The 20,684-nt window shown below is 55.0% G+C and overlaps 1 protein-coding gene across 4 annotated transcripts in view; it reads left to right on the top strand.

The window, feature by feature from the left end:
* Positions 1–20,486, top strand: part of ITPR3 (inositol 1,4,5-trisphosphate receptor type 3) — a 40,296-nt gene extending 19,810 nt beyond the window's left edge. For 2 of the 4 annotated variants that reach the window (XM_032203083.1, XM_032203080.1), the window contains 44 exons: positions 58–219; positions 365–537; positions 675–794; positions 951–1,133; positions 1,234–1,485; positions 1,674–1,818; positions 1,972–2,119; positions 2,417–2,613; positions 2,753–2,882; positions 3,118–3,175; positions 3,371–3,536; positions 3,686–3,850; positions 4,050–4,118; positions 4,342–4,467; positions 4,641–4,763; positions 4,949–5,149; positions 5,500–5,751; positions 5,846–5,971; positions 6,278–6,403; positions 6,524–6,644; positions 7,403–7,587; positions 7,744–7,892; positions 8,045–8,153; positions 8,311–8,401; positions 8,636–8,805; positions 9,465–9,639; positions 9,719–9,906; positions 10,275–10,475; positions 10,878–10,988; positions 11,241–11,336; positions 11,607–11,708; positions 11,988–12,074; positions 12,752–12,862; positions 13,329–13,521; positions 14,507–14,632; positions 15,156–15,328; positions 15,445–15,609; positions 16,089–16,281; positions 16,718–16,813; positions 17,234–17,358; positions 17,631–17,796; positions 18,516–18,676; positions 19,129–19,290; positions 19,635–20,486. In XM_032203083.1, the coding sequence (XP_032058974.1) occupies positions 58–219; positions 365–537; positions 675–794; positions 951–1,133; positions 1,234–1,485; positions 1,674–1,818; positions 1,972–2,119; positions 2,417–2,613; positions 2,753–2,882; positions 3,118–3,175; positions 3,371–3,536; positions 3,686–3,850; positions 4,050–4,118; positions 4,342–4,467; positions 4,641–4,763; positions 4,949–5,149; positions 5,500–5,751; positions 5,846–5,971; positions 6,278–6,403; positions 6,524–6,644; positions 7,403–7,587; positions 7,744–7,892; positions 8,045–8,153; positions 8,311–8,401; positions 8,636–8,805; positions 9,465–9,639; positions 9,719–9,906; positions 10,275–10,475; positions 10,878–10,988; positions 11,241–11,336; positions 11,607–11,708; positions 11,988–12,074; positions 12,752–12,862; positions 13,329–13,521; positions 14,507–14,632; positions 15,156–15,328; positions 15,445–15,609; positions 16,089–16,281; positions 16,718–16,813; positions 17,234–17,358; positions 17,631–17,796; positions 18,516–18,676; positions 19,129–19,290; positions 19,635–19,703 (6,447 nt within the window). In that variant the 3' untranslated portion in view covers positions 19,704–20,486. The remainder of the gene's footprint in view (positions 1–57; positions 220–364; positions 538–674; positions 795–950; positions 1,134–1,233; positions 1,486–1,673; positions 1,819–1,971; positions 2,120–2,416; positions 2,614–2,752; positions 2,883–3,117; positions 3,176–3,370; positions 3,537–3,685; positions 3,851–4,049; positions 4,119–4,341; positions 4,468–4,640; positions 4,764–4,948; positions 5,150–5,499; positions 5,752–5,845; positions 5,972–6,277; positions 6,404–6,523; positions 6,645–7,402; positions 7,588–7,743; positions 7,893–8,044; positions 8,154–8,310; positions 8,402–8,635; positions 8,806–9,464; positions 9,640–9,718; positions 9,907–10,274; positions 10,476–10,877; positions 10,989–11,240; positions 11,337–11,606; positions 11,709–11,987; positions 12,075–12,751; positions 12,863–13,328; positions 13,522–14,506; positions 14,633–15,155; positions 15,329–15,444; positions 15,610–16,088; positions 16,282–16,717; positions 16,814–17,233; positions 17,359–17,630; positions 17,797–18,515; positions 18,677–19,128; positions 19,291–19,634) is intronic. The other 2 variants (XM_032203082.1, XM_032203081.1) reach the window with 2 other exon arrangements.
* The last annotated feature ends 198 nt before the right edge of the window (positions 20,487–20,684 follow it).

The following is a 20,684-nucleotide window of genomic DNA, read 5'->3' as shown; positions in this document are numbered from 1 at the left end:
TGCATGGGAGGCTGTGTGGAGGGTGACACAGCACTTACATCCCTGCTTTTGGGGCAGATCTTTGGGATTCTGAAAGCCCCCTTCAAGGACAAGGGTGGCGAAGGGCCCTTGGTGCGGCTGGAGGAGCTGTCGGACCAGAAGAACGCTCCCTACCAGTACATGTTTCGGCTGTGCTACCGTGTGCTGCGGCACTCCCAGGAGGATTATCGCAAAAACCAGGTGGGCTGGGGGGTAAAAGTGGGGAGCCCCCATCCCACCTCGTGTTGCACAGCCCTGGGGGGCTGCAGAGGTCGTGATGGGGTAGGGGAGCATCGGCAGACCCTGCTGTGCAGCCTCACACTTGCCATCTCTCTGCCCGCTCCAGGAGCACATAGCCAAGCAGTTCGGGATGATGCAGTCCCAGATTGGCTACGACATCCTGGCCGAGGACACCATCACGGCCCTGCTGCACAACAACCGCAAGCTGCTGGAGAAGCACATCACGAAGACCGAGGTGGAGACCTTCGTCAGCCTGGTGCGCAAGAACCGCGAGCCACGGTGCGTGCCCAGCACCCCCATCCCGAGGGGCTTTTAGCAGCTTGACGGGTGGGATGTGCCTTGAGCAGAGGCAAAAAGAGCCCCCCCATGGACCCCCTTTCACAGCAAGCTGTCTCTGCCCTGCCCTCGCTCCCCAGGTTTTTGGACTACCTCTCGGACCTGTGCGTGTCCAACCACATCGCCATCCCCGTCACCCAGGAGCTGATCTGCAAGTGTGTGCTGGACCCAAAAAATAGTGACATCCTCATCAAAACTGAGTGAGTAGTCATGGGGAGAGATTTTCCATGGCCAGGGTTCAGTGCCTAGCCCTGCCTGCTGCCATGGTGCCCCTGTAAAACCTGGAAAATCCCCATCACGCCCCGAGGTGCTCCATCCTCAGCAGCATCTCCAGGTTTACTCCTACCCCACCCCAGGCTGCGGCCAGTGAAGGAGATGTCCCAGACCCACGAGTACCTGAGCATTGAGTACTCAGAAGAGGAGGTCTGGCTAACCTGGACCGACAAGAACAACGACCACCATGAGAAAAGCATCCGGCAGCTGGCACAGGAGGCCCGGGCTGGCAATGCCCACGACGAGAACGTTCTCAGCTACTACAGGTGACAATCCTGTGGCACCCTCTCCCCAGGCTCTGGGGAGATGGGGTGAGGACGTAAGGGTTGCATGGCCTCGCTCCTTCTCCACCTTGTCCCCACACAGGTACCAGCTGAAGCTCTTTGCCCGCATGTGTCTGGACCGCCAGTACTTGGCCATCAAGGAGATCTCCCAGCAGCTGGGGGTGGACCTGATCTTCCTCTGCATGGCAGATGAAATGCTGCCCTTCGATCTCCGGGCGTCCTTCTGCCACCTCATGTTGCACGTGCACGTGGACAGGGACCCCCAGGAGCTGGTGATGCCCGTCAAGTTTGCGCGGCTCTGGACCGAGATCCCCACGGCCATCACCATCAAAGAGTGAGAGGCGCTGGGGCTTTGGGGGACGTGGGAGGTGGGGTGGCAGATGTCCTCCTGTGGTCTCCATCACAGTCACAGGCATCGCTCCTGGCCGTGATGGCTCTCAGCATGCCCCTGGGCAGTGCTCCTGCCCGGCTGGGCAAGGAGACCCACTGCCATCCAGCTCATCCTGCCGTCTCCCCTCGCAGCTACGACTCCAACCTCAACGCCTCGCGAGACGACAAGAAAAACAAGTTTGCCAGCACCATGGAGTTCGTGGAGGATTACCTGAACAACGTGGTGAGCGAGGCGGTGCCCTTCGCCAACGAGGAGAAGAACAAGCTCACCTTCGAGGTGCGAGACCTGCTGGTGTCACTGGCACCTCGCGCAGCCATCGGCCACCTCCATGCCTTGCAGCTTCCTCTGGGGCAAGGCTGTCTGTGACGGCATCCCATGTTTACAGCCCTGAGCACAGCAAGGTCTGGAGCTTGCTTTGTCCTTCCCCAGGTCGTCAGCCTTGCCCACAACCTCATCTACTTCGGCTTCTACAGCTTCAGTGAGCTGCTGCGCCTGACGCGGACGCTGCTGGGCATCATCGACTGTGTCCAAAACCCACAGCTGATGATGCAGGCAGTCTACAACGATGAGGTGACAGGTGAGTCCCTGCTCCAAAACCAGGCACGGTCCCAGGGGAAGGTAGTTCCTGTGGTCTGCCCAGTGCTTTCCAGTTTGGGCTGCAAGAGAGCAAGCTGCAGGTTTGGTTGTGTGGAAATTTGGGCTGGGTATGCAACAGGAGACAGGAGATGCTGAGTCCTTGGCCACAGCAGAGAAATAGCCAGTCCTTCCTGCTGGTTCTCTGGTTAACAGCTACATTTGCACTTGAAGTGGGCCCTTCCATCAGTCTTCTTCCCCCTCTCTTCCCTCCGCATTAACTCTGTGGCTGCTTCTGCAGGGAAGAATGTGCGGAGGTCGATCCAGGGTGTTGGGCAGATGATGTCCACCATGGTGCTAAGCAGGAAACAGTCCATCTTCAGCCCCCCGAGCCTCAGTGCTGGCTCTACCCCTGAGCCAGTGGACAGAGGGAGGAGCATCGAGAACGAGAACATCGTGGTGATGGAGACCAAGCTGAAAATCCTGGAGATCTTGCAGGTGGGAGCTGGAGGAGCATCGTGGAGCTGTGGGTGGGACCTGTGGGATGGGGTGGGAAGATGTAGTTTTCTGATGCAAGGAGGCAGATGGTGTGATGAGAGATCTCACTTTTGCTTTCTTCCCTCCCCACTACTGCCAGTTCATCCTGAACGTGCGGCTGGACTACAGGATCTCCTACCTGCTTTCCGTCTTCAAGAAGGAGTTTGTGGAAGTCTACCCCATGCAGGACAGCGCGGCCGATGGGACAGCTCCAGCCTTCGACTCCACAAGTAACTCTTCCCCTTTGCTCCTGGTACAACCCCAGCTCCAGCAGCTCTCCATCCTCCACCTCTGCTGGCTGGGAGCCCAGGGGATCGGAGTTTGTGCAGGAGGGACGAGGTGTCCCATGTCCATCGTGGACGCTTGGACATGGGCTGGGAAGCTGGGCCGGATCCTGCGGGGTTTCTGCTGATGCATGGGGATCGTGTTGGCCACCTCATTCATCTCCCTTTCGTCTCCCTGCAGCTGCAGCCATGAATCTGGACCGGATCGGCGAGCATGCAGAGGCCATGTTCGGTGTGGGGTGAGTCCCTGCTCCTCTAGTGCATAGGTAGCCTGGCTGTAGGGCCCTTCCTGTATTCACTCTGAGGCTGAGAGCTGCAGGTGATGAGGAAGACAAGACTCTAAAGGCTAATGTAGCTGTCCCCATCAGCCCTGAGGGCTGACTGAGTGCACGCAAGCTCCCACGTGGCTGCTAACGCTTTCGTCCCGGCTTCAGGAAGACGAGCAGCATGCTGGAGGTGGACGACGAAGGAGGGAGGATGTTCCTGCGGGTGCTGATCCACCTAACGATGCACGACTACCCGCCGCTCATCTCCGGCTCCCTGCAGCTCCTCTTCAAGCACTTCAGCCAGAGGCAGGAGGTCCTGCACACCTTCAAGCAGGTAACCCCCCAGCACCTCGGTGCTGGTCCTGGCTGGGGTGGCTGCACCCGATGGCCACTTTTCTTGGGAGGGGGGTCTGGGTGCGGATGGGAGCGGGGTCTGTGCCCCAAACCGGCTGCACAGGGGAGCCCCCGGGAATGTCACTGCAGGTTCAGCTCCTGATCTCAGCCCAGGATGTCGAGAACTACAAGGTGATCAAGTCAGAGCTGGACAAACTCCGCACCATGGTGGAGAAATCTGAGCTGTGGGTGGACAAGAAAGGCAGCGTCAAAGGGGACAGCACGGGGGACGGGAACAAGAAGGAGAAGAAAGAGGTGAGAGTCCTGAGCAAGGTGCTGGGAACTAAGTGGGGAGAGGACTGGGGGGCAGAGGAGCAGCTCACTTCAGTCCAACACCCGGCAGCTCTCATTGGGCCACACACACCTCTTGGGGAAGGGTCCTGTGGGGTGCAGTTGTGGCCCAGGCTTTGGAGAGGTGTGGCGGGACCCTGACGCTGCTTCTGTCCCCTCGCAGCACACTGCTGATGAAGAGGTCATTGCTCCAGGAGAGAAGAGCAGCGAGAACTACCAGATAGTCAAGGGGGTGAGTAGGACCGAAAACTGTCCCCAGGGCTGGCTGGGGCACCTGCAGGAAGGGACAGGGAGAAACTGGGGGGGTACTTCCAATCTTTTCTGGGGTTCAACCATCCATTGAGTTCAGTCTCTTCTGGGGCACATCTGGATATCAAGCAGATCCCTGGTGCTGGTGGCCATCCTGGTGGCTCCTAGGCTCAACTCCCCTCTGGCCTTGCTCCTTCTCTCTCCAGATCCTGGAGCGGCTCAATAAGATGTGTGGTGTTGGCGAGCAAGTGCGCAAGAAGCAGCAGCGCCTGCTGAAGAACATGGACGCCCACAAAGTGATGCTGGATCTGCTGCAGATCCCCTATGAGAAGGTGGGTGGGCAGAAGCTGGTTGGTCCCAAAGCGTCTGGGCAAGGGGTGGGGGACATAGGGACACCCTGGGTTGGGCATGGCTGGGTCCTGTGGCTGGGCAAGGCAGGAGGGGCAGCAGCCTGCTCCATCCCTCTCCAATCCCGGGTGTTTGTCCCCTCTCTGCCCTTCCTCAGGGTGATGCCAAGATGCTGGAGATCCTGAAGTTCACCCACCAGTTCCTGCAGAAGTTTTGTGCTGGCAATCAGGAAAACCAGGCCCTGCTGCACAAACACCTCAACCTCTTCCTGACCCCAGGGGTAAGGAGAGGGGGGCAGCGGGTGGTCACAGGCAGCAGCACGGGGAGAGGCTTCAGCACCGCTCCTGGGGCTGAGAGCAGGAGATGGAAAGGCCAGGAGGAGACCCCTGGAAGAGGCAGGGCTGGGGCATGAAGGGGGCTGTGCCTCGCAGCCCCCAGCCTCACTCCGTCCCCCTGGTTCTGCAGCTCCTGGAGGCCGAGACGATGCAGCACATCTTCCTCAACAACTACCAGCTCTGCTCAGAGATCAACGAGACGGTGCCGCAGCACTTTATCCACTGCGTGGCCACCCACGGCCGCCACGTGCAGTACCTGGACTTCCTGCACACCATCATCAAGGCCGAGGGCAAGTACGTCAAGAAGTGCCAGGACATGATCATGACCGAGGTAAGCGCCTCTACCCCTCTCCCCTACGGGGTGCAGCAGGGCACGGCTCCCAAGAGGAGTGTGCTTGGCTTCTCCCTCGGGCAAGAGCCTTCCCAAGCATGCCGGTTTCTCCCTGGAGTTGGAAAAATCTCCAAGAGATGCAAAAATCTGAGAGCCAATAACCATTCTGCAGTGCCACAAGTTGTGATTTACGATTGCATCGCAAATGTCCACTTTTCCCCATAAACGCACGACCCATTCAGCCGGGTGCTCCCTCTCAGCCCTCCCCGGTGCAGAGGATGCATTTTTCTGCCTCTCGAGGTTTCTCACCCTCCTTCTGCGGGGCGGTGACCAGTGACCCTTCCCCACAGCTCACCAACGCTGGGGACGACGTGGTGGTTTTCTACAACGACAAGGCGTCGCTGGCCACCCTCCTGGAGATGATGACGGCAGCCAGGGACGGGGTGGAGGAGAACAGCCCGCTGATGTACCACATCTCCCTGGTGGACCTGCTGGCCGCCTGCGCCGAAGGCAAGAACGTCTACACGGAGATCAAATGCACGTCCCTGCTGCCCTTGGAGGACGTGGTGCGGGTGGTGACACACGAGGACTGCATCACAGAGGTACGGGGTGCCTCTCGAGGAAGGCACCGGTGGCTTTGCTCTGTTTTCTGTCCCTCTGATGGTGCCCGCACCCTGTCCTCTCCCTCCCCGGCAGGTGAAGATGGCCTACGTGAACTTTGTCAACCACTGCTACGTGGACACAGAGGTGGAGATGAAGGAGATCTACACCAGCAACCACATCTGGACTCTTTTTGAGAACTTCACCCTGGATATGGCCCAGGTGCGTGAGGAGGGCCTGGCAGGGGTGACACGGCAGCAACGGCTGCTGCATTGGGTGGGGACAGCTCAGTGCCACTGAGGCTCCTTGAAGCCTGGGGAGTCAGACAGGGGGCATGGGCACCATGGGGACTTGTGTAGCTGCCATACTGGGGAGCAGTCAGAGCTCTGGCACGGACCCAGGAGCTGTGTCACCATCCATGTCCCTTGGCTCAGCAAGGTCTCAGCAGCTCTGCATGGCAGCATCATCCACCCAGAACACTTGGTCACCTTGCCCTGGAGCCATTAGAGTCCTCCCTTCTCCTCACAGATGTGCAAAAAGCGAGAGAAGCGCCTGCCGGACCCCACGCTGGAGAAGTATGTGCTGACGGTGGTGCTGGACACCATCAACGCGTTCTTCAGCTCCCCCTTCTCGGAGAACAGCACCTCCCTGCAGGTAATGAGGCTCTGCACGGCCGGGCCACGCACGGAGAGGGGAAAAGGGCTCACCAAGCCCTGAGTAGCGAGGTATGGAAGCACCTTGCTCTGATCCAGACCTGCCTGCTCTCTCCTTCAGACCCACCAGACCATTGTGGTGCAGCTTCTCCAGTCCACCATGCGGCTGCTGGAGTGCCCCTGGCTGCAGCAGCAGCACAAGAGCTCGGTGGAGGCTTGCATCCGCACGCTGGCCATGGTTGGTAAGGAGCCGTGCTGCGGGTATGCTCTGCTCCCCTCCAGCCGCGAGGATGCAGCTGCTCAGGGCTATTTCTGCTCCAGCAGAGCCCTCGCCCCTCCCGCAGCCGTGGCAGGGTGCCCTGGAGAGGCTGCTGGCTGGGAACCGGGAGGTTTGGCTCTGGGATGTGCTTTTTGGGCTGTAATTTTGGTGACCGGGGTGGCCAGAGGCGAGCTGAAGGCTGGGTTTGGTTGGGAGATTCCTGGTGTGTCCCTCCTGGGGCTGGGCCCAGAAACAAAGCCAGCATTTATGGCAGATTTCCCTCGCCAGGACTTTGCCCTCGGCCTGCCTGTGGCTGCCTGGCTCAGCGTGAGGGTTGTCAGCACTGAGTCACCATGTGGAAAGCATTGCGTGGTGGTGAGACACCGGGTGGGGACAGCAGCCAGAGCCTTAGGATTCCCCTTTGTAATTATAGGCAGGGCACTTACAAGCTCCTCGTGCTGGGCTTTCCCAACTGCAAAGCAGAGGCAGTGCCTCTTTCAGTCCTCTTTCTGTCAGTCTAGGGGGGCTGCAGGCAACGTGGTGCTGCTCTGGGGAGGGATGTATGGAAATCCTGCACCACAACCTACCCAGGGGCTTTTTCTCTTGTATTTAACTCCTCTCCTCTGTGCTGCAAATGAAGAGCAGGAGAAGGGGTGCCCAGCCTGAGGCAGCGTGGCAGGACCCAGCCGATGGCATGGGCTGGACTGTGGCTGTCCCCAACCCCGGCTCCCTCTCCCGCAGCCAAGAGCCGCTCCATCGCGCTGCCCATGGACCTGGACGCCCACGTCAGCTCCCTGCTCAACAGCAGCTCCACCAGCACTGTGCAGAGGAACACGTCCAGCTACAAGACGGCCACGCGGACCTTCCCCCGCGTCTCCACCACCCCAAACCAGTGGGACTACAAGAACATCATAGAGAAGCTGCAGGTACGGGGCCAGCAGGTGGTGGTGGTGCAGGTCGGCGGCGCAGCTTGTCTCCACTGCGAGGCAGCGAGAAGACATGGGCTCTGCAAGCCTGTCCCGTATTTGTATTTGTGTCTCCTTGGTATGTGTTGAGCTAAAGGTGTGCGCTGTGACTTGTAGGACATCATTAACGCCCTGGAGGACCGCTTGAAACCGCTGGTGGAGGCTGAGCTGTCCGTCCTGGTGGATGTCCTCCACCGGCCAGAGCTGCTTTTCATGGAGGGGACGGAGGCGTACCAGCGATGCGAGAGCGGAGGTTTCCTGTCCAAGTGAGGATGCTTTGCAATTGCCATGGGGTAGCTGGGGAAGGGCTGCTGACCTTCTCCCTCTGTGGGTTTTGCACCTGCGGAGTGGAGGGGTGCCCTTGGGGACCCCGTGTCCCTCTCGGCTGTGTGATGATGGCTCTGCTGTGCGTGGCCAGGCTGGTGCAGCACACCAAGGACCTCATGGAGACGGAGGAGAAGCTGTGCATCAAGGTGCTGAGGACGCTGCAGCAGATGCTGGTGAAGAGGAACAAGTACGGTGAGAGGGTGAGCACCGTGGCCCCATGGCACATCCCCTGCCCCACTCCTCGGCTCTGGCTGCCCGGGCTGGCAGCACCCTCCCCGTCACAGCCCGTGGGTGCTCAGCCTTGTTCTGCTCTGGCGCTGGCACTGGGAGCCTCGTGACGTTTATTTGTCTTGGCAGGGCAACCTGCTGCGGAAAATGCTCCTGAACAATTACCTGCAGAACAAGAAGTCCAGCTCCAAAGGCGAAATCATGGATGCTGCTGGGGGAGGTGAGTGCCCCTCTCCGCCTTTCCTCGTCTTTCTGTGCTGCTCTCGCTCATGTTGAATGCCTGGTTCCCAAACCACAGTGGAATAAGGTCTGTAGCTGGTCTCCATGCTCGCACCTCCATGGAAGTAAAGGATTTAGGGAGAAGAGGGGATGGGTCTGAGATGTCCCTGGGAGTGACTTGGCCATGCTCCTTCTCTTACACCACCATCACATCCGTCTGTGTCCTCTCCTGCAGGCCAGGACCAGGACTGGTCCGCTATCGCTGCTGTTCAGTGCCGGCTGGACCGAGAAGGGGCCACCAAGCTGGTGGCTGACCTCATCATGAACACCAAGAACGAGAAGATCTTCCAGGAGAGCATCCTGCTGGCCATTCGGCTGCTGGACGGAGGCAACACTGAGATCCAGGTGCTTGTGGTGGGCACCAGCCCCCGGGGACTGGGCAGCCGTTGTTTGATGTGTGCGATGCGAGGGTCACAATGTGCAGAAGACAGGGGCGCAGGGCAGTCCTCAGCCCCTGGCCGGTCCCCGAGCAGCAGACTTTACCAAAATTTTAGGTGCATGCATTTGCTCACCATCTGGGGGAGGAACTGCAGAAATTTCTCTGCTTTCGGGTTTTCCAGCTTGGTGGCTGGATGCTGTGAAAGGGGCAGGTTGTTGCCGAGGGTTTCTGGAGTAATGCTGATGCCCTCTGCCGGGTATCGCGGAAATGACTCAGATTTGCAGCTCTCAGGTGATCACTTGCAGGTTATCTTGAATTCCTCATCATGGGGAAGCCAACGAACTTTACACACAAAAATCATGGGCTTCCAAGCCTGGAGCTGCTGTAGTTGCTGCTTGCTATGTCCCCAGCCCTGCCCAGGGTGAAGGGGGGCACAGGCACAGGGGATGATGCACCCCTATGAGTCCAAGAGGACTGTGATCTCCAGGGCTATTGGAAATAATCCTGCTTGCCACGTTATCCCAGGCAAGGGCTGGAGTGCTGGAGGCTAGTGGATCAGAGGGGCAGGCTGGGGTGGCTTGGATACTGCAGCAGAGGCTGGAAGTGCTGTCCTCCCTCCTCCCAGAAATCCTTTTACAACCTCATGACGAGCGACAAGAAGTCCGAGAAGTTCTTCAAAGTTTTGCATGACCGGATGAAGAAGGCGCAGCAGGAAACCAAGTCTACGGTGTCGGTGAACATGAGTGACATTGGGAACAAGCCTCGTGAGGACAAAGACGAGCCCGACCCTGGCACCAAAGGTATGGGGTCGTGTCCTCCCAGCTGGGCCAGTGCCTGCCTCGTTGGACAGCCTGATACTAATGAGGTTGGGTTGCCCAGCAGGACGAGGAGAGGCCTTCGTGATGCCAGGCACCCCCTCCCGATACCCGCTGGCATTAGGGTTTCGGAAGGGCCATGACGGTGGAGAGCAGGGCCAGAACAACGAAATGGGGGTGACGGTTCTGATTATGGAGCCTATCCTGCGATTCCTGCAGCTGCTGTGTGAGAACCACAACCGGGACCTCCAGGTTGGTTCTAGGGGCTGCTAGGGATGGGGACAGAGGCTGTAGGACTGGGGTGCAGGAAGATGGATTCTGCCCCAGCTGGGTCCAAAAAAACATTGTGCTGGCTTCCCTGTGCCTCAGTTTCCCCATCTGCAAATGCACCATCCTTTAGGATTAACTTTGCTTGGTGTCCTGGAAGGAGCCGATCATGGCACAGCTGTTTTCATGTGACTGGGTGCTGCTCTTGGGGGGGTCTGTACACTACAGGGGAGGCCCTGAGCCTAATTTTGCATCAAAATTAGCTGGAGGTTGTGCTGGGAGTGGGGCCAGAACCTGGTGTCCCTGTCAGAGTGATGCTGCTCAGGCTTGTAACTGCAGGCTTTGCTCGACAGAACTTCCTCCGGTGCCAGAACAACAAGACCAACTACAACCTGGTGTGCGAGACGCTGCAGTTCCTCGACATCATGTGCGGCAGCACCACGGGGGGGCTGGGGCTGCTGGGGCTCTACATCAACGAGTACAACGTAGCCCTCATCACCCAGACCCTGGAGACCCTGACCGAGTACTGCCAGGGGCCCTGCCATGAGAACCAGGTCTGTGCACATTGTTGCAGGTCTGGGTTCGTCCTTGCGTGTCCCATCCCATCAGGGATGCCCAAGGAAGGATTTTGGGGGATGCATGGGACAGCAGCAGGGATAGGGGCAGCTCTGGACTTCAGGGTGTGAAGGAGAGCGCAACGTGGGCTGCAGGGGTTTCCTGTGTGGACAGTGTGTGGGTTACGAGCTCCTGCTTGGCTAGATAATATGGTGATGCAAAAATAATATGGTGATGGAAATAGTGCCACTGGCAGGGAGAGGAGGGGTCTGGGGCTCCTGGAGCAAAAGGGATGGTTCAGCATGAAGGCAGGGCACAGCTTTGGACCTGAGCTGTGTTGGAGGTGAAGCCGGGAGGGATGGCATCACCCGTGGGATAACCTCACTGCATTGCTGCCCTAGAGCTGCATCGTGACCCACGAGTCCAATGGGATCGACATCATCACAGCCCTCATCCTCAATGACATCAGCCCCCTCTGCAAGTACCGGATGGACCTGGTCCTGCAGCTGAAGGTAGGCAGGGCCTGGGGCTGGGATGGTGGGCACGTGTGTGCAGCACTGCGTGGGCTCCCAGCTTGCTGGCACGTCCGTGGGCTGAGCTGTGGGGTGAGGGGGATCTGAAGCAGGGGCTGCGTGGGGCTGGTTCATCTCCTGTGTGCATGGCTTGGATTTATGGCAGCCCGTGGTGCAGGGGGGTTCTGCCACTGCAAGGTCCTGGGCACAGGCAGGGCATAGCTCCTCTCAGCACGGGTTTCTCCCTGCCAGGACAATGCCTCCAAGCTCCTCTTGGCCCTCATGGAGAGCAGACATGACAGCGAGAACGCCGAGCGGATCCTCATCAGCCTCCGCCCGCAGGAACTGGTAAGGGCTGAGCGGGGTGGGAGGGTGAAAGAGCCCCCACGAGCCCCTGTAAGCCCCTGGGCTTGTGGCTCCTGCTGGAGCTCTTACACCTCTGGCTCCTAGTGCAGTTTCTGGCTTGCAACCCCAAAACCACCTCGGGTGCTGCCCTGACACAGCTCACACACCACAAGTATCCGTCTTGAGTCAGGTTCCCGGAGCTGTTTGTGGCCAGAGGAGGAAAATGAGGTGAGGAGACCAGGACAAGCTCACCTGCCCTCTTCTGCCTTCCAGGTTGACGTGATTAAGAAGGCCTATCTGCAGGAGGAAGAGTGCGAAAACGCTGAGGTTTCCCCCCGGGAAGTCGGCCACAACATTTATATCCTGGCGCTGCAGGTACTGACGCTGCAATCTGCCGTGACAGCAGGGCTCCCACCAGGCTGGGCTCCCCATGCTGTGCTGGGCTCCCACTCACCGATTTGCACATTTTTCTCTGTGTTTATTTACATTTCCTCCAGCCAGGCTGGGAAATGTGCTTTTTGCCTCCCACGAAAACCCAGCACCCTGGCTTAGTGGCCATCCCCCTAATCCCCCTAGTGCGCACCCCGTGTCCTGCTCTGGTGTGCAGAGGCTGCTCCGTCCTGTGCTAACCCACTCTCGCTGTCCCCCTTGCAGCTGTCCCGTCACAACAAGTCCCTGCAGCAGCTCCTGAAGCCAGTGAAGCGCATCCAGGAGGAGGAGGAGGAGGGCATCTCGTCCATGGTACGGAAAGCCCTCGGGAACAGAGGCAGAGCTCCCCGACCCCAACCAAAGGCTGTGAAAAGCTGCTGCTCCCAGCCTCACTAAGCTGCCCTGCTGCTTGTCGTTCAAGATTTGATGGGGTTTAGTGTTCCTGGGGGTGGGGGGACTGAAGAAAGAAAGATTTATAAGAGCCAGTGTAGCCAAATCTACAACCCAATGGCACGTGCACCCGTTATAACCCAGCTGCAGAGAGCTGTGTGTGCGGGGCTCCCTGGGGAAGGCTCAGCCATGGGTGACATCCAGCTTGCTGCAGGGTGCTGCCCTGCTGGGCTCCTGCTCCTGTTACCTGCTTCCTCCCTTCCCTTCAGAAAAGGAAGGACTGAGTCCTTTGCTGTCATTTCTTGCCTCTGCCTTAGATCCCGTACAAGATTCAGCAGTAATGTGATTTCCCTAGGGCTTTAGGGGCATTGATTTGTAATTTGTGGATTAGCAGCTTTTGGATGTAATTATTGCAGGGAATCGAATGTCTGTCACCTCAGGGAGCGCTCGTACTCCTCTAGGAAGCTTTAATTCATTTGCTTTTCCTTGAAACCTAATCGGGTTCAGTACGTTTTGAGGAACGGCGTTGTCAGTGCAGTTAGACCCGAATCCCCCCGGCTGTTCCCACTCTCATCCTCTCTCCTCTCCCCACATCCCAGCTCAGCCTAAATAACAAGCAGCTGACGCAGATGCTGAAGTCGACGGCTCCCATCCAGGAGGAGGAGGAGGACCCGCTGGCGTATTACGAGAAGCACACGTCCCAGATTGAGGCAAGACCTGTTTGCTGCTGGGTTGCTAGTACACACACGGCTGATGAATCCCACGTGTGCTCCGGCTGTCTCGTGCCCGGTTACTCTGCACCGGGAGCCTTCCCATCCCTGTGCCTGCTAAAAGCAGACGGGTCCTTTGTGCTGCACAGAGCTGGAGGTAGTAGCAGAGCCCGTTGGGTGCTGGGGGAGCACAGGGTCCCCCCAGACCCTTCCTTTCTCTCCCCACAGCAGCTGGGATGCAGTGGGAGCAGCCCCATCCTTGCTTGTTGGGGTGGTCCATGTGCTGTCAGTGTTCGTCCCAGCACAGCCACTCAAGGATGCCTTTGCTGGGTGGAACTGTAGCGTTAGATGTGTGGCTGGTGATATTTGGATTTGGGGAGGCACAGCTGGGGCTAGGAAAGCGGAAACCAAAGCGTGGTACGGGCAGGATCTGACGGCACCCTCCCCTTCGCCCTGCTTCCTGCAGATTGTGCGCCTGGACCGAAGCATGGAGCAGATAATCTTCCCGGTGCCTGGCATCTGTGAGTTCCTCACCAAGGAGACCAAGTACCGGCTCTTCACCACGACGGAGCAGGACGAGCAGGGCAGCAAAGTCAGTGATTTCTTCGACCAGTCCTCCTTCCTCCACAACGAGATGGAGTGGCAGAAGAAACTGCGCAGTAAGAGCAAACCAGACCTTCCTTTAGCACTGGCCAAGCTCGGGCTCTTTGAATAGCTCCTGTTTTGAACCTGGGGGACCAGCTGTGCTTTGAGGGGGCTGTGAATCCTGGCAGCAGCCTGCAGATCACATCTCTGCCCCTTGTGCCCCTTGCTCTCTGCAGGGCACAGCGTGCTCAGAAGTTTGCAGGGAGTGGAGGTTAATCGAGACCTTCCAGCCCAGGGATGTTTCCTCCATGCCTGTTAGTGCAGTTCCCCTGAAATGCCTCTTACAGCACATTCTCCGGGACAACACCGACAGCTGTGTTCCCCTACAAAGCCCGCTCTTTATTTGTTTTCAGCTGCCTTTTCCTAAGCCAGCATCTAGCAGCTGTATTTGGGACATAAACTTGTTCCTCTGCACCATCCAGACTTTAGGTGCTTTCAGGGCTGCACCAGTACGGACTTCCTGGCTTAAAATAACAGGAGCTCCATCAACAGGAGTTGCACTATAAATACAGCGATACAGCTAAGAGGTAGTGTAGCAGCACTGAAAACACTTGCAGATCCAGTCTAAACTATCTTAGGAATTCGGCAGGAAACAAGTTTCCAGTATGACTGGGAAGTTGCTGGCTGGGTCTCCTTTGGGACGGAGAATCAGGCTGAAAACACAAAGGCGCTGTTGTTTTGAAGGATGCGAGGATGTAGGAGGTGGGAGATGGGGAGGAGGGGGAAGTAAAGAACGAAGCCAATCTGATTCCAAGGTGCCAGAGCAGGTCAAAGGCCCCAGGAGCCGAGAGGTGTGAGCAGTAACGATTTGAACGTGCAGTTGTGTTTCAGAAGATGAGGAGGGAGCTTTTGTCAATGGCAAGAAGGAAGCAGGAGGCAAGGGTCCCTCCAGGCCCGCTCGCTGCACTGAGCCGAGCCGTTTGGATGTCAGGGAGGTCAGAGCCTTCCCCAGCTGACACGAGGTTGGCTGAGATGTGTGTCTGCCTCCTCTCCCTCCAGGCATGCCGCTGATGTACTGGTTCTCCCGCAGAATGACGCTCTGGGGAAGCATTTCCTTCAACCTGGCTGTCTTCATCAACATAATCATTGCTTTCTTCTACCCCTATGTTGAAGCCACCTCCATGGGTGAGTGCCCCTGTGTTCACTGCTCCTCGGGGTGGTGGACAAAGGAGACCCTCGTGTGCAGGGAGCACTGGTCCCCGTACTTGTGTTCTCCCGACCCTTTCTCTCCTCTTGACTCCTAAAGCCCCAAGCCTTTTCTGCTGGTCCTGGCAAGGGACTGAATCAAGATTTCAGTTGCCAGCCCTCCCACGACTTCCTTCTTAGGGAACAGTCTCTTCTCCCCAGGCTGTACTTTCTGTGTTTGTAAAATGGAGGAAGTAATGACAGAATATGTACCAGCTGTCTGGAAGTCTTAATCATTTACAGTGGTTGTGAGATCTCAGATAAAGGATGTTAGAGAAGTGTATCAGTAAGGACCATCTTAGCCAACACTAGTCTCTGTGGCCAAGCGTCATTTCTGTCTTTTTTCCCTCTGTTAATCAGCACGATAGTTTTTTTTGGACACTTAGGACAGCAGCACAGTGTCGGATTGACAACGTGCATTTAACTTCATGCCATTTAGTTGTTGTGGGTCTTCTCTTTCCAGGAGTGCTGGATTCCCCACTGATCTCGCTGCTCTTCTGGATTCTGATCTGCTTCTCCATCATGGCCCTGTTCACCAAGCGTTATGGTGTCAGACCGCTCCTCGTGGCCCTGATCTTGCGATCAATTTATTACTTAGGAATTGGACTCACTCTGAACATCCTGGGAGCTCTCAATGTAAGTTCTCATCACGCTGCTAGAAAAGGAGCACAACATCTCATAGCACAGGAGACTGTTCTGCATTCCTGAAGTGCAGCAAACCTCACTCCTTCCCATTTCTGGTTGTTCTCCAGCTGACCAACAAGATTGTGTTCGTAGTGAGCTTTGTGGGCAATCGTGGCACCTTCATCCGAGGCTACAAGGCCATGATCATGGATGTGGAGTTTCTCTACCATGTTGGCTACATCCTGACGAGTGTCCTGGGACTCTTTGTGCACGAGCTCTTCTACAGCATCCTGGTACAGTAAATGCAGATTTTTGGGGCTCAGACATAGCCAGAATGCCCGGTTAGAAGCTAGAAGTTTCCTGTGACATCTTCCAGGAGCTGATTGATAACGGCAGTGAGAACAATGCACTGAGCTCTAATCTTTGCGTAGGCTGATCTTTCTGCCTTCCGACAGTATCTATTACTGTCCTTCCCAGTCTTTTGCTATCAGACTCTTTCTAATCTCTACTGTGTACTTTATCTGGGTCAGCTGGGAGACAACGTGAGCTGGTGAGGGCAGAGGCAGGGGACGTGTGTCCTATTCTCGGCTCTCCTGCTGTGCATAAGTCACTTCATTCTTCTACAGTAAGATGGAAAACTTAAATGCTTTATGTGAAAGTTAGTCAATGTCTCCTGGGTGATCCAAGCTCTCGGGATAAAAGGGGTATAGGTAGGCCAGGCATTGTCACAGAAAAGCACCCTATGGCATTTCTTTGCTCCTGGTCCTTTCAGCTGTTTGACTTGATCTACCGCGAGGAGACCTTGTTTAATGTCATCAAAAGCGTGACGCGGAACGGGCGCTCCATCCTGCTGACAGCCCTCCTGGCGCTCATCCTCGTCTACCTCTTCTCCATCGTGGGCTTCCTGTTCCTGAAGGATGACTTCATCCTGGAGGTGGACCGGCTGCCGGACAGCAAAGCCAAAGGTGCTTCAGGCCATTCCCTTGCTGGGCTTGGGCCAGGCGGAGTGTGGGCCTCTTCTGCAGCTGGATCATTGCAGGAGACCCTGGGAGCACGGGGCCAAGCTCCTGGGAGCACTGGTTTGGGGCTGGGGGAGAAGGCGGCTGCCTGCACTGACTTAGGGACCTCCTGCTGCAGAAAATGGGGTTTTGGGGGCTAGGAGTGACAGCAGAGAAAGGGGTTGGCAGCTGAAAATGAAGTTTATAGTAGAGGTCTTACTGAAACCTAAGCAAAAGATTCAAAACCTAGAAGAGGCTAGGAGAATACGAATGAAGCTTCTTTATTTTTTACGTTGCTTGAATATTACAACGAGATGCAGTTGAAGAGCACCTGGACACAAGCAAAGAGCTTTGCTAAGGCAAGCTGATGCCCTGACAAGGCTGTGTTCTCTTTTACTTGCAGATGACCCCTTGGGGATGCAAAGGAACATGGAGACCTTCATGGAGTCATGCAGTGGAGACAAAATTAGCTGCTCTGCTGTGCCCACTGCCTTGGAAGGTAAGCAAGCTCATTAGAAAGCTGAGCTCTGTTAGCAGCAGAGTAGGCTGGCTGCTTTGTTTGTTTCCATCTTTGAAAAGATGCTGTGAGATTTTTCTGAGCTCGCTGACAAACAGCCCACTGTTTGGCACATATTAAGCAAGAGGCCCGCAAGCTCTGTACTGACCCTGGCATAAAAATGTTGAAATAGATTCAATTTAGTCATAAAGAAAGTGGGAGCTTTGGGAGCGCTCAGCCAAACACCTCCACTGCAAGAAGCAAGCTGGAGGAGCTGCTGGTTGGGAGATCCACACCGAGCACCTGCTCCCAGATGGGACACTGCACCTCATCTTGTAGCTTGGGATTCTTTGCAGTGGTACTTCTGCCCTGTGTGTGCTCTTTTTGCTTTTATTCCCCCCTGCCCTCCCTCTGGTATTCTAGAAGCAGACGCTGACCAGTGGGAACGAGCCTGCGACACGCTGCTCATGTGCATTGTCACTGTCCTGAACCACGGCCTGAGGAACGGAGGGGGTGTGGGTGACATTCTGCGCAAGCCATCGAAGGATGTGAGTTTTGGCAGCACGTTGGGCCCCTCTCTGCCAAGTCCTGCTGCAGATCCCACTGTGGAGCTGCCCTTCCTCCCTGGAAACTGTGGCACTGCCAGCTTTTTCCCCTACAGCCGTCCTTCAGTGCTTTCCTCCTCTCTTCCCCACCACACCCCAGTTATTGCTCCCCACCTTGCACCCTCAGCCTACGGCCGTTGCAGCAAAGCACAGTTGGAGTGGCTAGAGGAGAGGTGTGCGAGACGCATGTCTTTTTTCCCATTTGTCCATTACAGGAATCCTTGTTTCCTGCTCGGGTTGTCTACGACCTCCTCTTCTTCTTCATTGTCATTATCATTGTCCTCAATCTCATCTTTGGGGTCATTATTGACACCTTTGCTGACCTGAGGAGTGAGAAGCAAAAGAAGGAAGAAATACTGAAGACCACTTGTTTCATATGTGGTAAGTGCTGGGACCCTGGCTCAGTGTGCCTGCAGGAACTGCCCCCATGTGGTCCCTCTCTTTTAAGGTTGACCTGTGACATGAAGGAAGGAAAGGAGTTTCAGCTGGTTTGGGTTTTCATTTGGTTCACAGCAAAACTTAAATCTCTTCACTGGTGGTGGCTGCAGAGTGAGGAGGCTTAAACAAGGACACAAACCGAGAGGGGAAATTATTCTTCCTCGCCTCCTGTTAATGAGGTGTTAAACTAAATGCCACGTTGCGGTGTTCTCGTCGCTGTGATCCCTCCTGGGACCAACACTTATCAAGTGGGGGAAAAAAATGCACCATATTACTAAGGAAATGAAGTACAGGAAAATGTTCCAGAATGCTTTCAGTCATAGGAAAGCATCCACAAAAGCCAATCCAAGCTTAAATATAACTTTTTTTTTTTTTTCTTATTGGATCCACTGGGTGCATTTTGTTCTTTCAGATATACAGGCAGGAAGCATAGCTAGTAGTACTTTAAATAGAAGCCTCCTGAATACACGACTGGGTTATTTTCCCCCTGCTTTCGATGCTTGTTATGTGCTAAATGCCAACTAATTATTAAAAGCACTTCTTGAAAGTCACACCTGGGACAGGAGGCAATTATCTGTACTTTCTTTCGCATTTGTTTGCTTGCTCACTTCTTACCTTCTCGTCTCCCCTCCACCTTCTCTGTGCTTGACTGCCTTTCCCAGGACTCGAACGGGACAAGTTCGACAACAAGACAGTGTCCTTTGAGGAGCATATTAAATATGAGCACAACATGTGGAACTACTTGTACTTCATAGTGCTGGTGCGAGTGAAGAACAAGACAGACTACACCGGGCCTGAGAGCTACGTGGCGCAGATGATAAAGGTACGCGTCCTCTCAGAGCAGCTACCCCAGGGAAATATTTGGGAACAATGGGCTCGCCAAAGAAAAACAGTTTTGAGAAGAAACTTTTGCAAAATATTTAAGAATGTTGTTGTTCCTTGGGTTTCTTAGGTGGTTAATTCCACTCGGCAGTCTCAGCCAACACTGCATTGTCTATTTGATGTTTTGTACTGTGTATTTAAGGATTGAACCAAGGGCAGAACCAGGCAGTACAGAGTGTGACTTCAAGGTTATTTCAAGGCAAAAAGGGAGGGTGAGGAAACTTAGAAAAGAAAAACCTCTGAACTTGAATCCAGATGGCTGTATAAAAAAAGGTGCAAATGGACCAGTGGTGGAAAATTTGCAAGGATCCATACAAAATGAGCTTTGGGGAATTTCTTTAGTCCCCAGGCATAGGCAGGCTTCCTGTTAAGTTCCACCTGGTCTCTTTCCAGAACAAGAACCTTGACTGGTTCCCTCGGATGCGAGCCATGTCGCTGGTCAGCAACGAAGGGGAAGGAGAACAGAACGAGATCCGCAACCTTCAAGACAAACTCAATTCCACGATGAAGCTGGTGTCCCATCTCACCTCCCAGCTGAACGAGCTGAAGGAACAGGTACTAAACGCTTATAAAAAAAGGAACACCTGAGTGTAAAACCCCCCTGTCCTTATCAAAATAGACAGCGAGGCAGAACAGGAGGCAGCATAGGCAAGAACAGAAGGCAGAACCAGCCCCATCCAGTACAACTCTGGATACAAAGCAGAGGGCTCGTGTTCCTGACCCCCAAAACAGAGCTACACTTGGGTCATGTGCTTTTTGATACTTCCTCACCAAACTCACAGGGTGTTCTGGCAGATGCTTAAAGCAGCCTAGTCAGTCACAGACCTGAGAAGCATGCTAACAAACATAAAAAAAAAATCTGGTTTCCTACCTCATTTTTGTCCTTGTTTGAACTCTAGATGACAGAGCAAAGGAAGCGCAGACAAAGGATGGGGTTTGTGGATGTCCAGAATACAATGAACCACTAAGACAGAAAAAGCATCAGCTTCACCCACTGAGGGACTGAACGTATCTATCAGCTGCCGAGGCTGCTTATTCCTGGGTCCTGCGCACGGACATCGCTGTCAGAGAAAGCCGGGCCATGCGGAGGGGCTTCCAAGTCAACATTTTCCTTAGATCGCTTGTAAGCAATTCAGGAAGCAATGACTGGCGAGGATTCCTCAATACCTGGACCCACATGTTACTCCAATGCCCTTATAGGAAGATAAATTATACAAGACTTTTATTCCTCATTGCAATAACTCTTTTATTTTGCAAACGTGGGGGGTTGTATCTTTATCTCCATGTGCTACGTGTGGGTGGCCTCCACCTCAGGTGTAGTGTAACTAGCGGTAGGGCTGCAATATTTAACGCATTCCAGGAGCGTCACTAGTAAAACATGGAACTTTGCAAACCAGCCATCATCTCTGCTGTACCTGTTCCATGCCGATTCCTCTCCATTTAGAGTTCTGTTCATCACAGTGGTGCAGTAAAGAGGCGCTAAACTCAAGGATATGGATTTGAGCATTTAACTCACCAGATGAGGATGAGTACCTGCGCTAGTACTACGTGGACTGGTCTTTTGTCTTGTGTGGACAAAGAATATCTGGGCAGTAGTAGGAGACTGCAGGTTTCCAGGAGTTCACTGTGAAGGGGTGTCCTGTGGTTTAGTTTCATCTCTGGTGTAATGTTTTACTTTTTTTTTTTGTTTGTTGTTGTTGTTACTTAAGAACTAAAGTGTAAATTGCCTTAAGTAAATTAAAAACAAAAATCAAGTTATAATAAAAACTTAAACATGGTAAAGAAACCTCCCTTCCTGTACACTCGGGGATGCAACAGGGCTGTTAGAAATAGAAATACAGAGCAATCCAAAGACCTGAAGCCAGAAGGTCTTACCCTAAGTGCTCCACCACCCAATGCTCTTGGTTCCAGCTGTTAAACATTACAATGTAGCCATAGAGAAGATGAAG

This window comes from Aythya fuligula, chromosome 25, assembly GCF_009819795.1.
Source record: "Aythya fuligula isolate bAytFul2 chromosome 25, bAytFul2.pri, whole genome shotgun sequence".
NCBI classification, from domain to species: domain Eukaryota; kingdom Metazoa; phylum Chordata; class Aves; order Anseriformes; family Anatidae; genus Aythya; species Aythya fuligula.
This window is presented reverse-complemented; position numbering and strand designations above follow the sequence as displayed.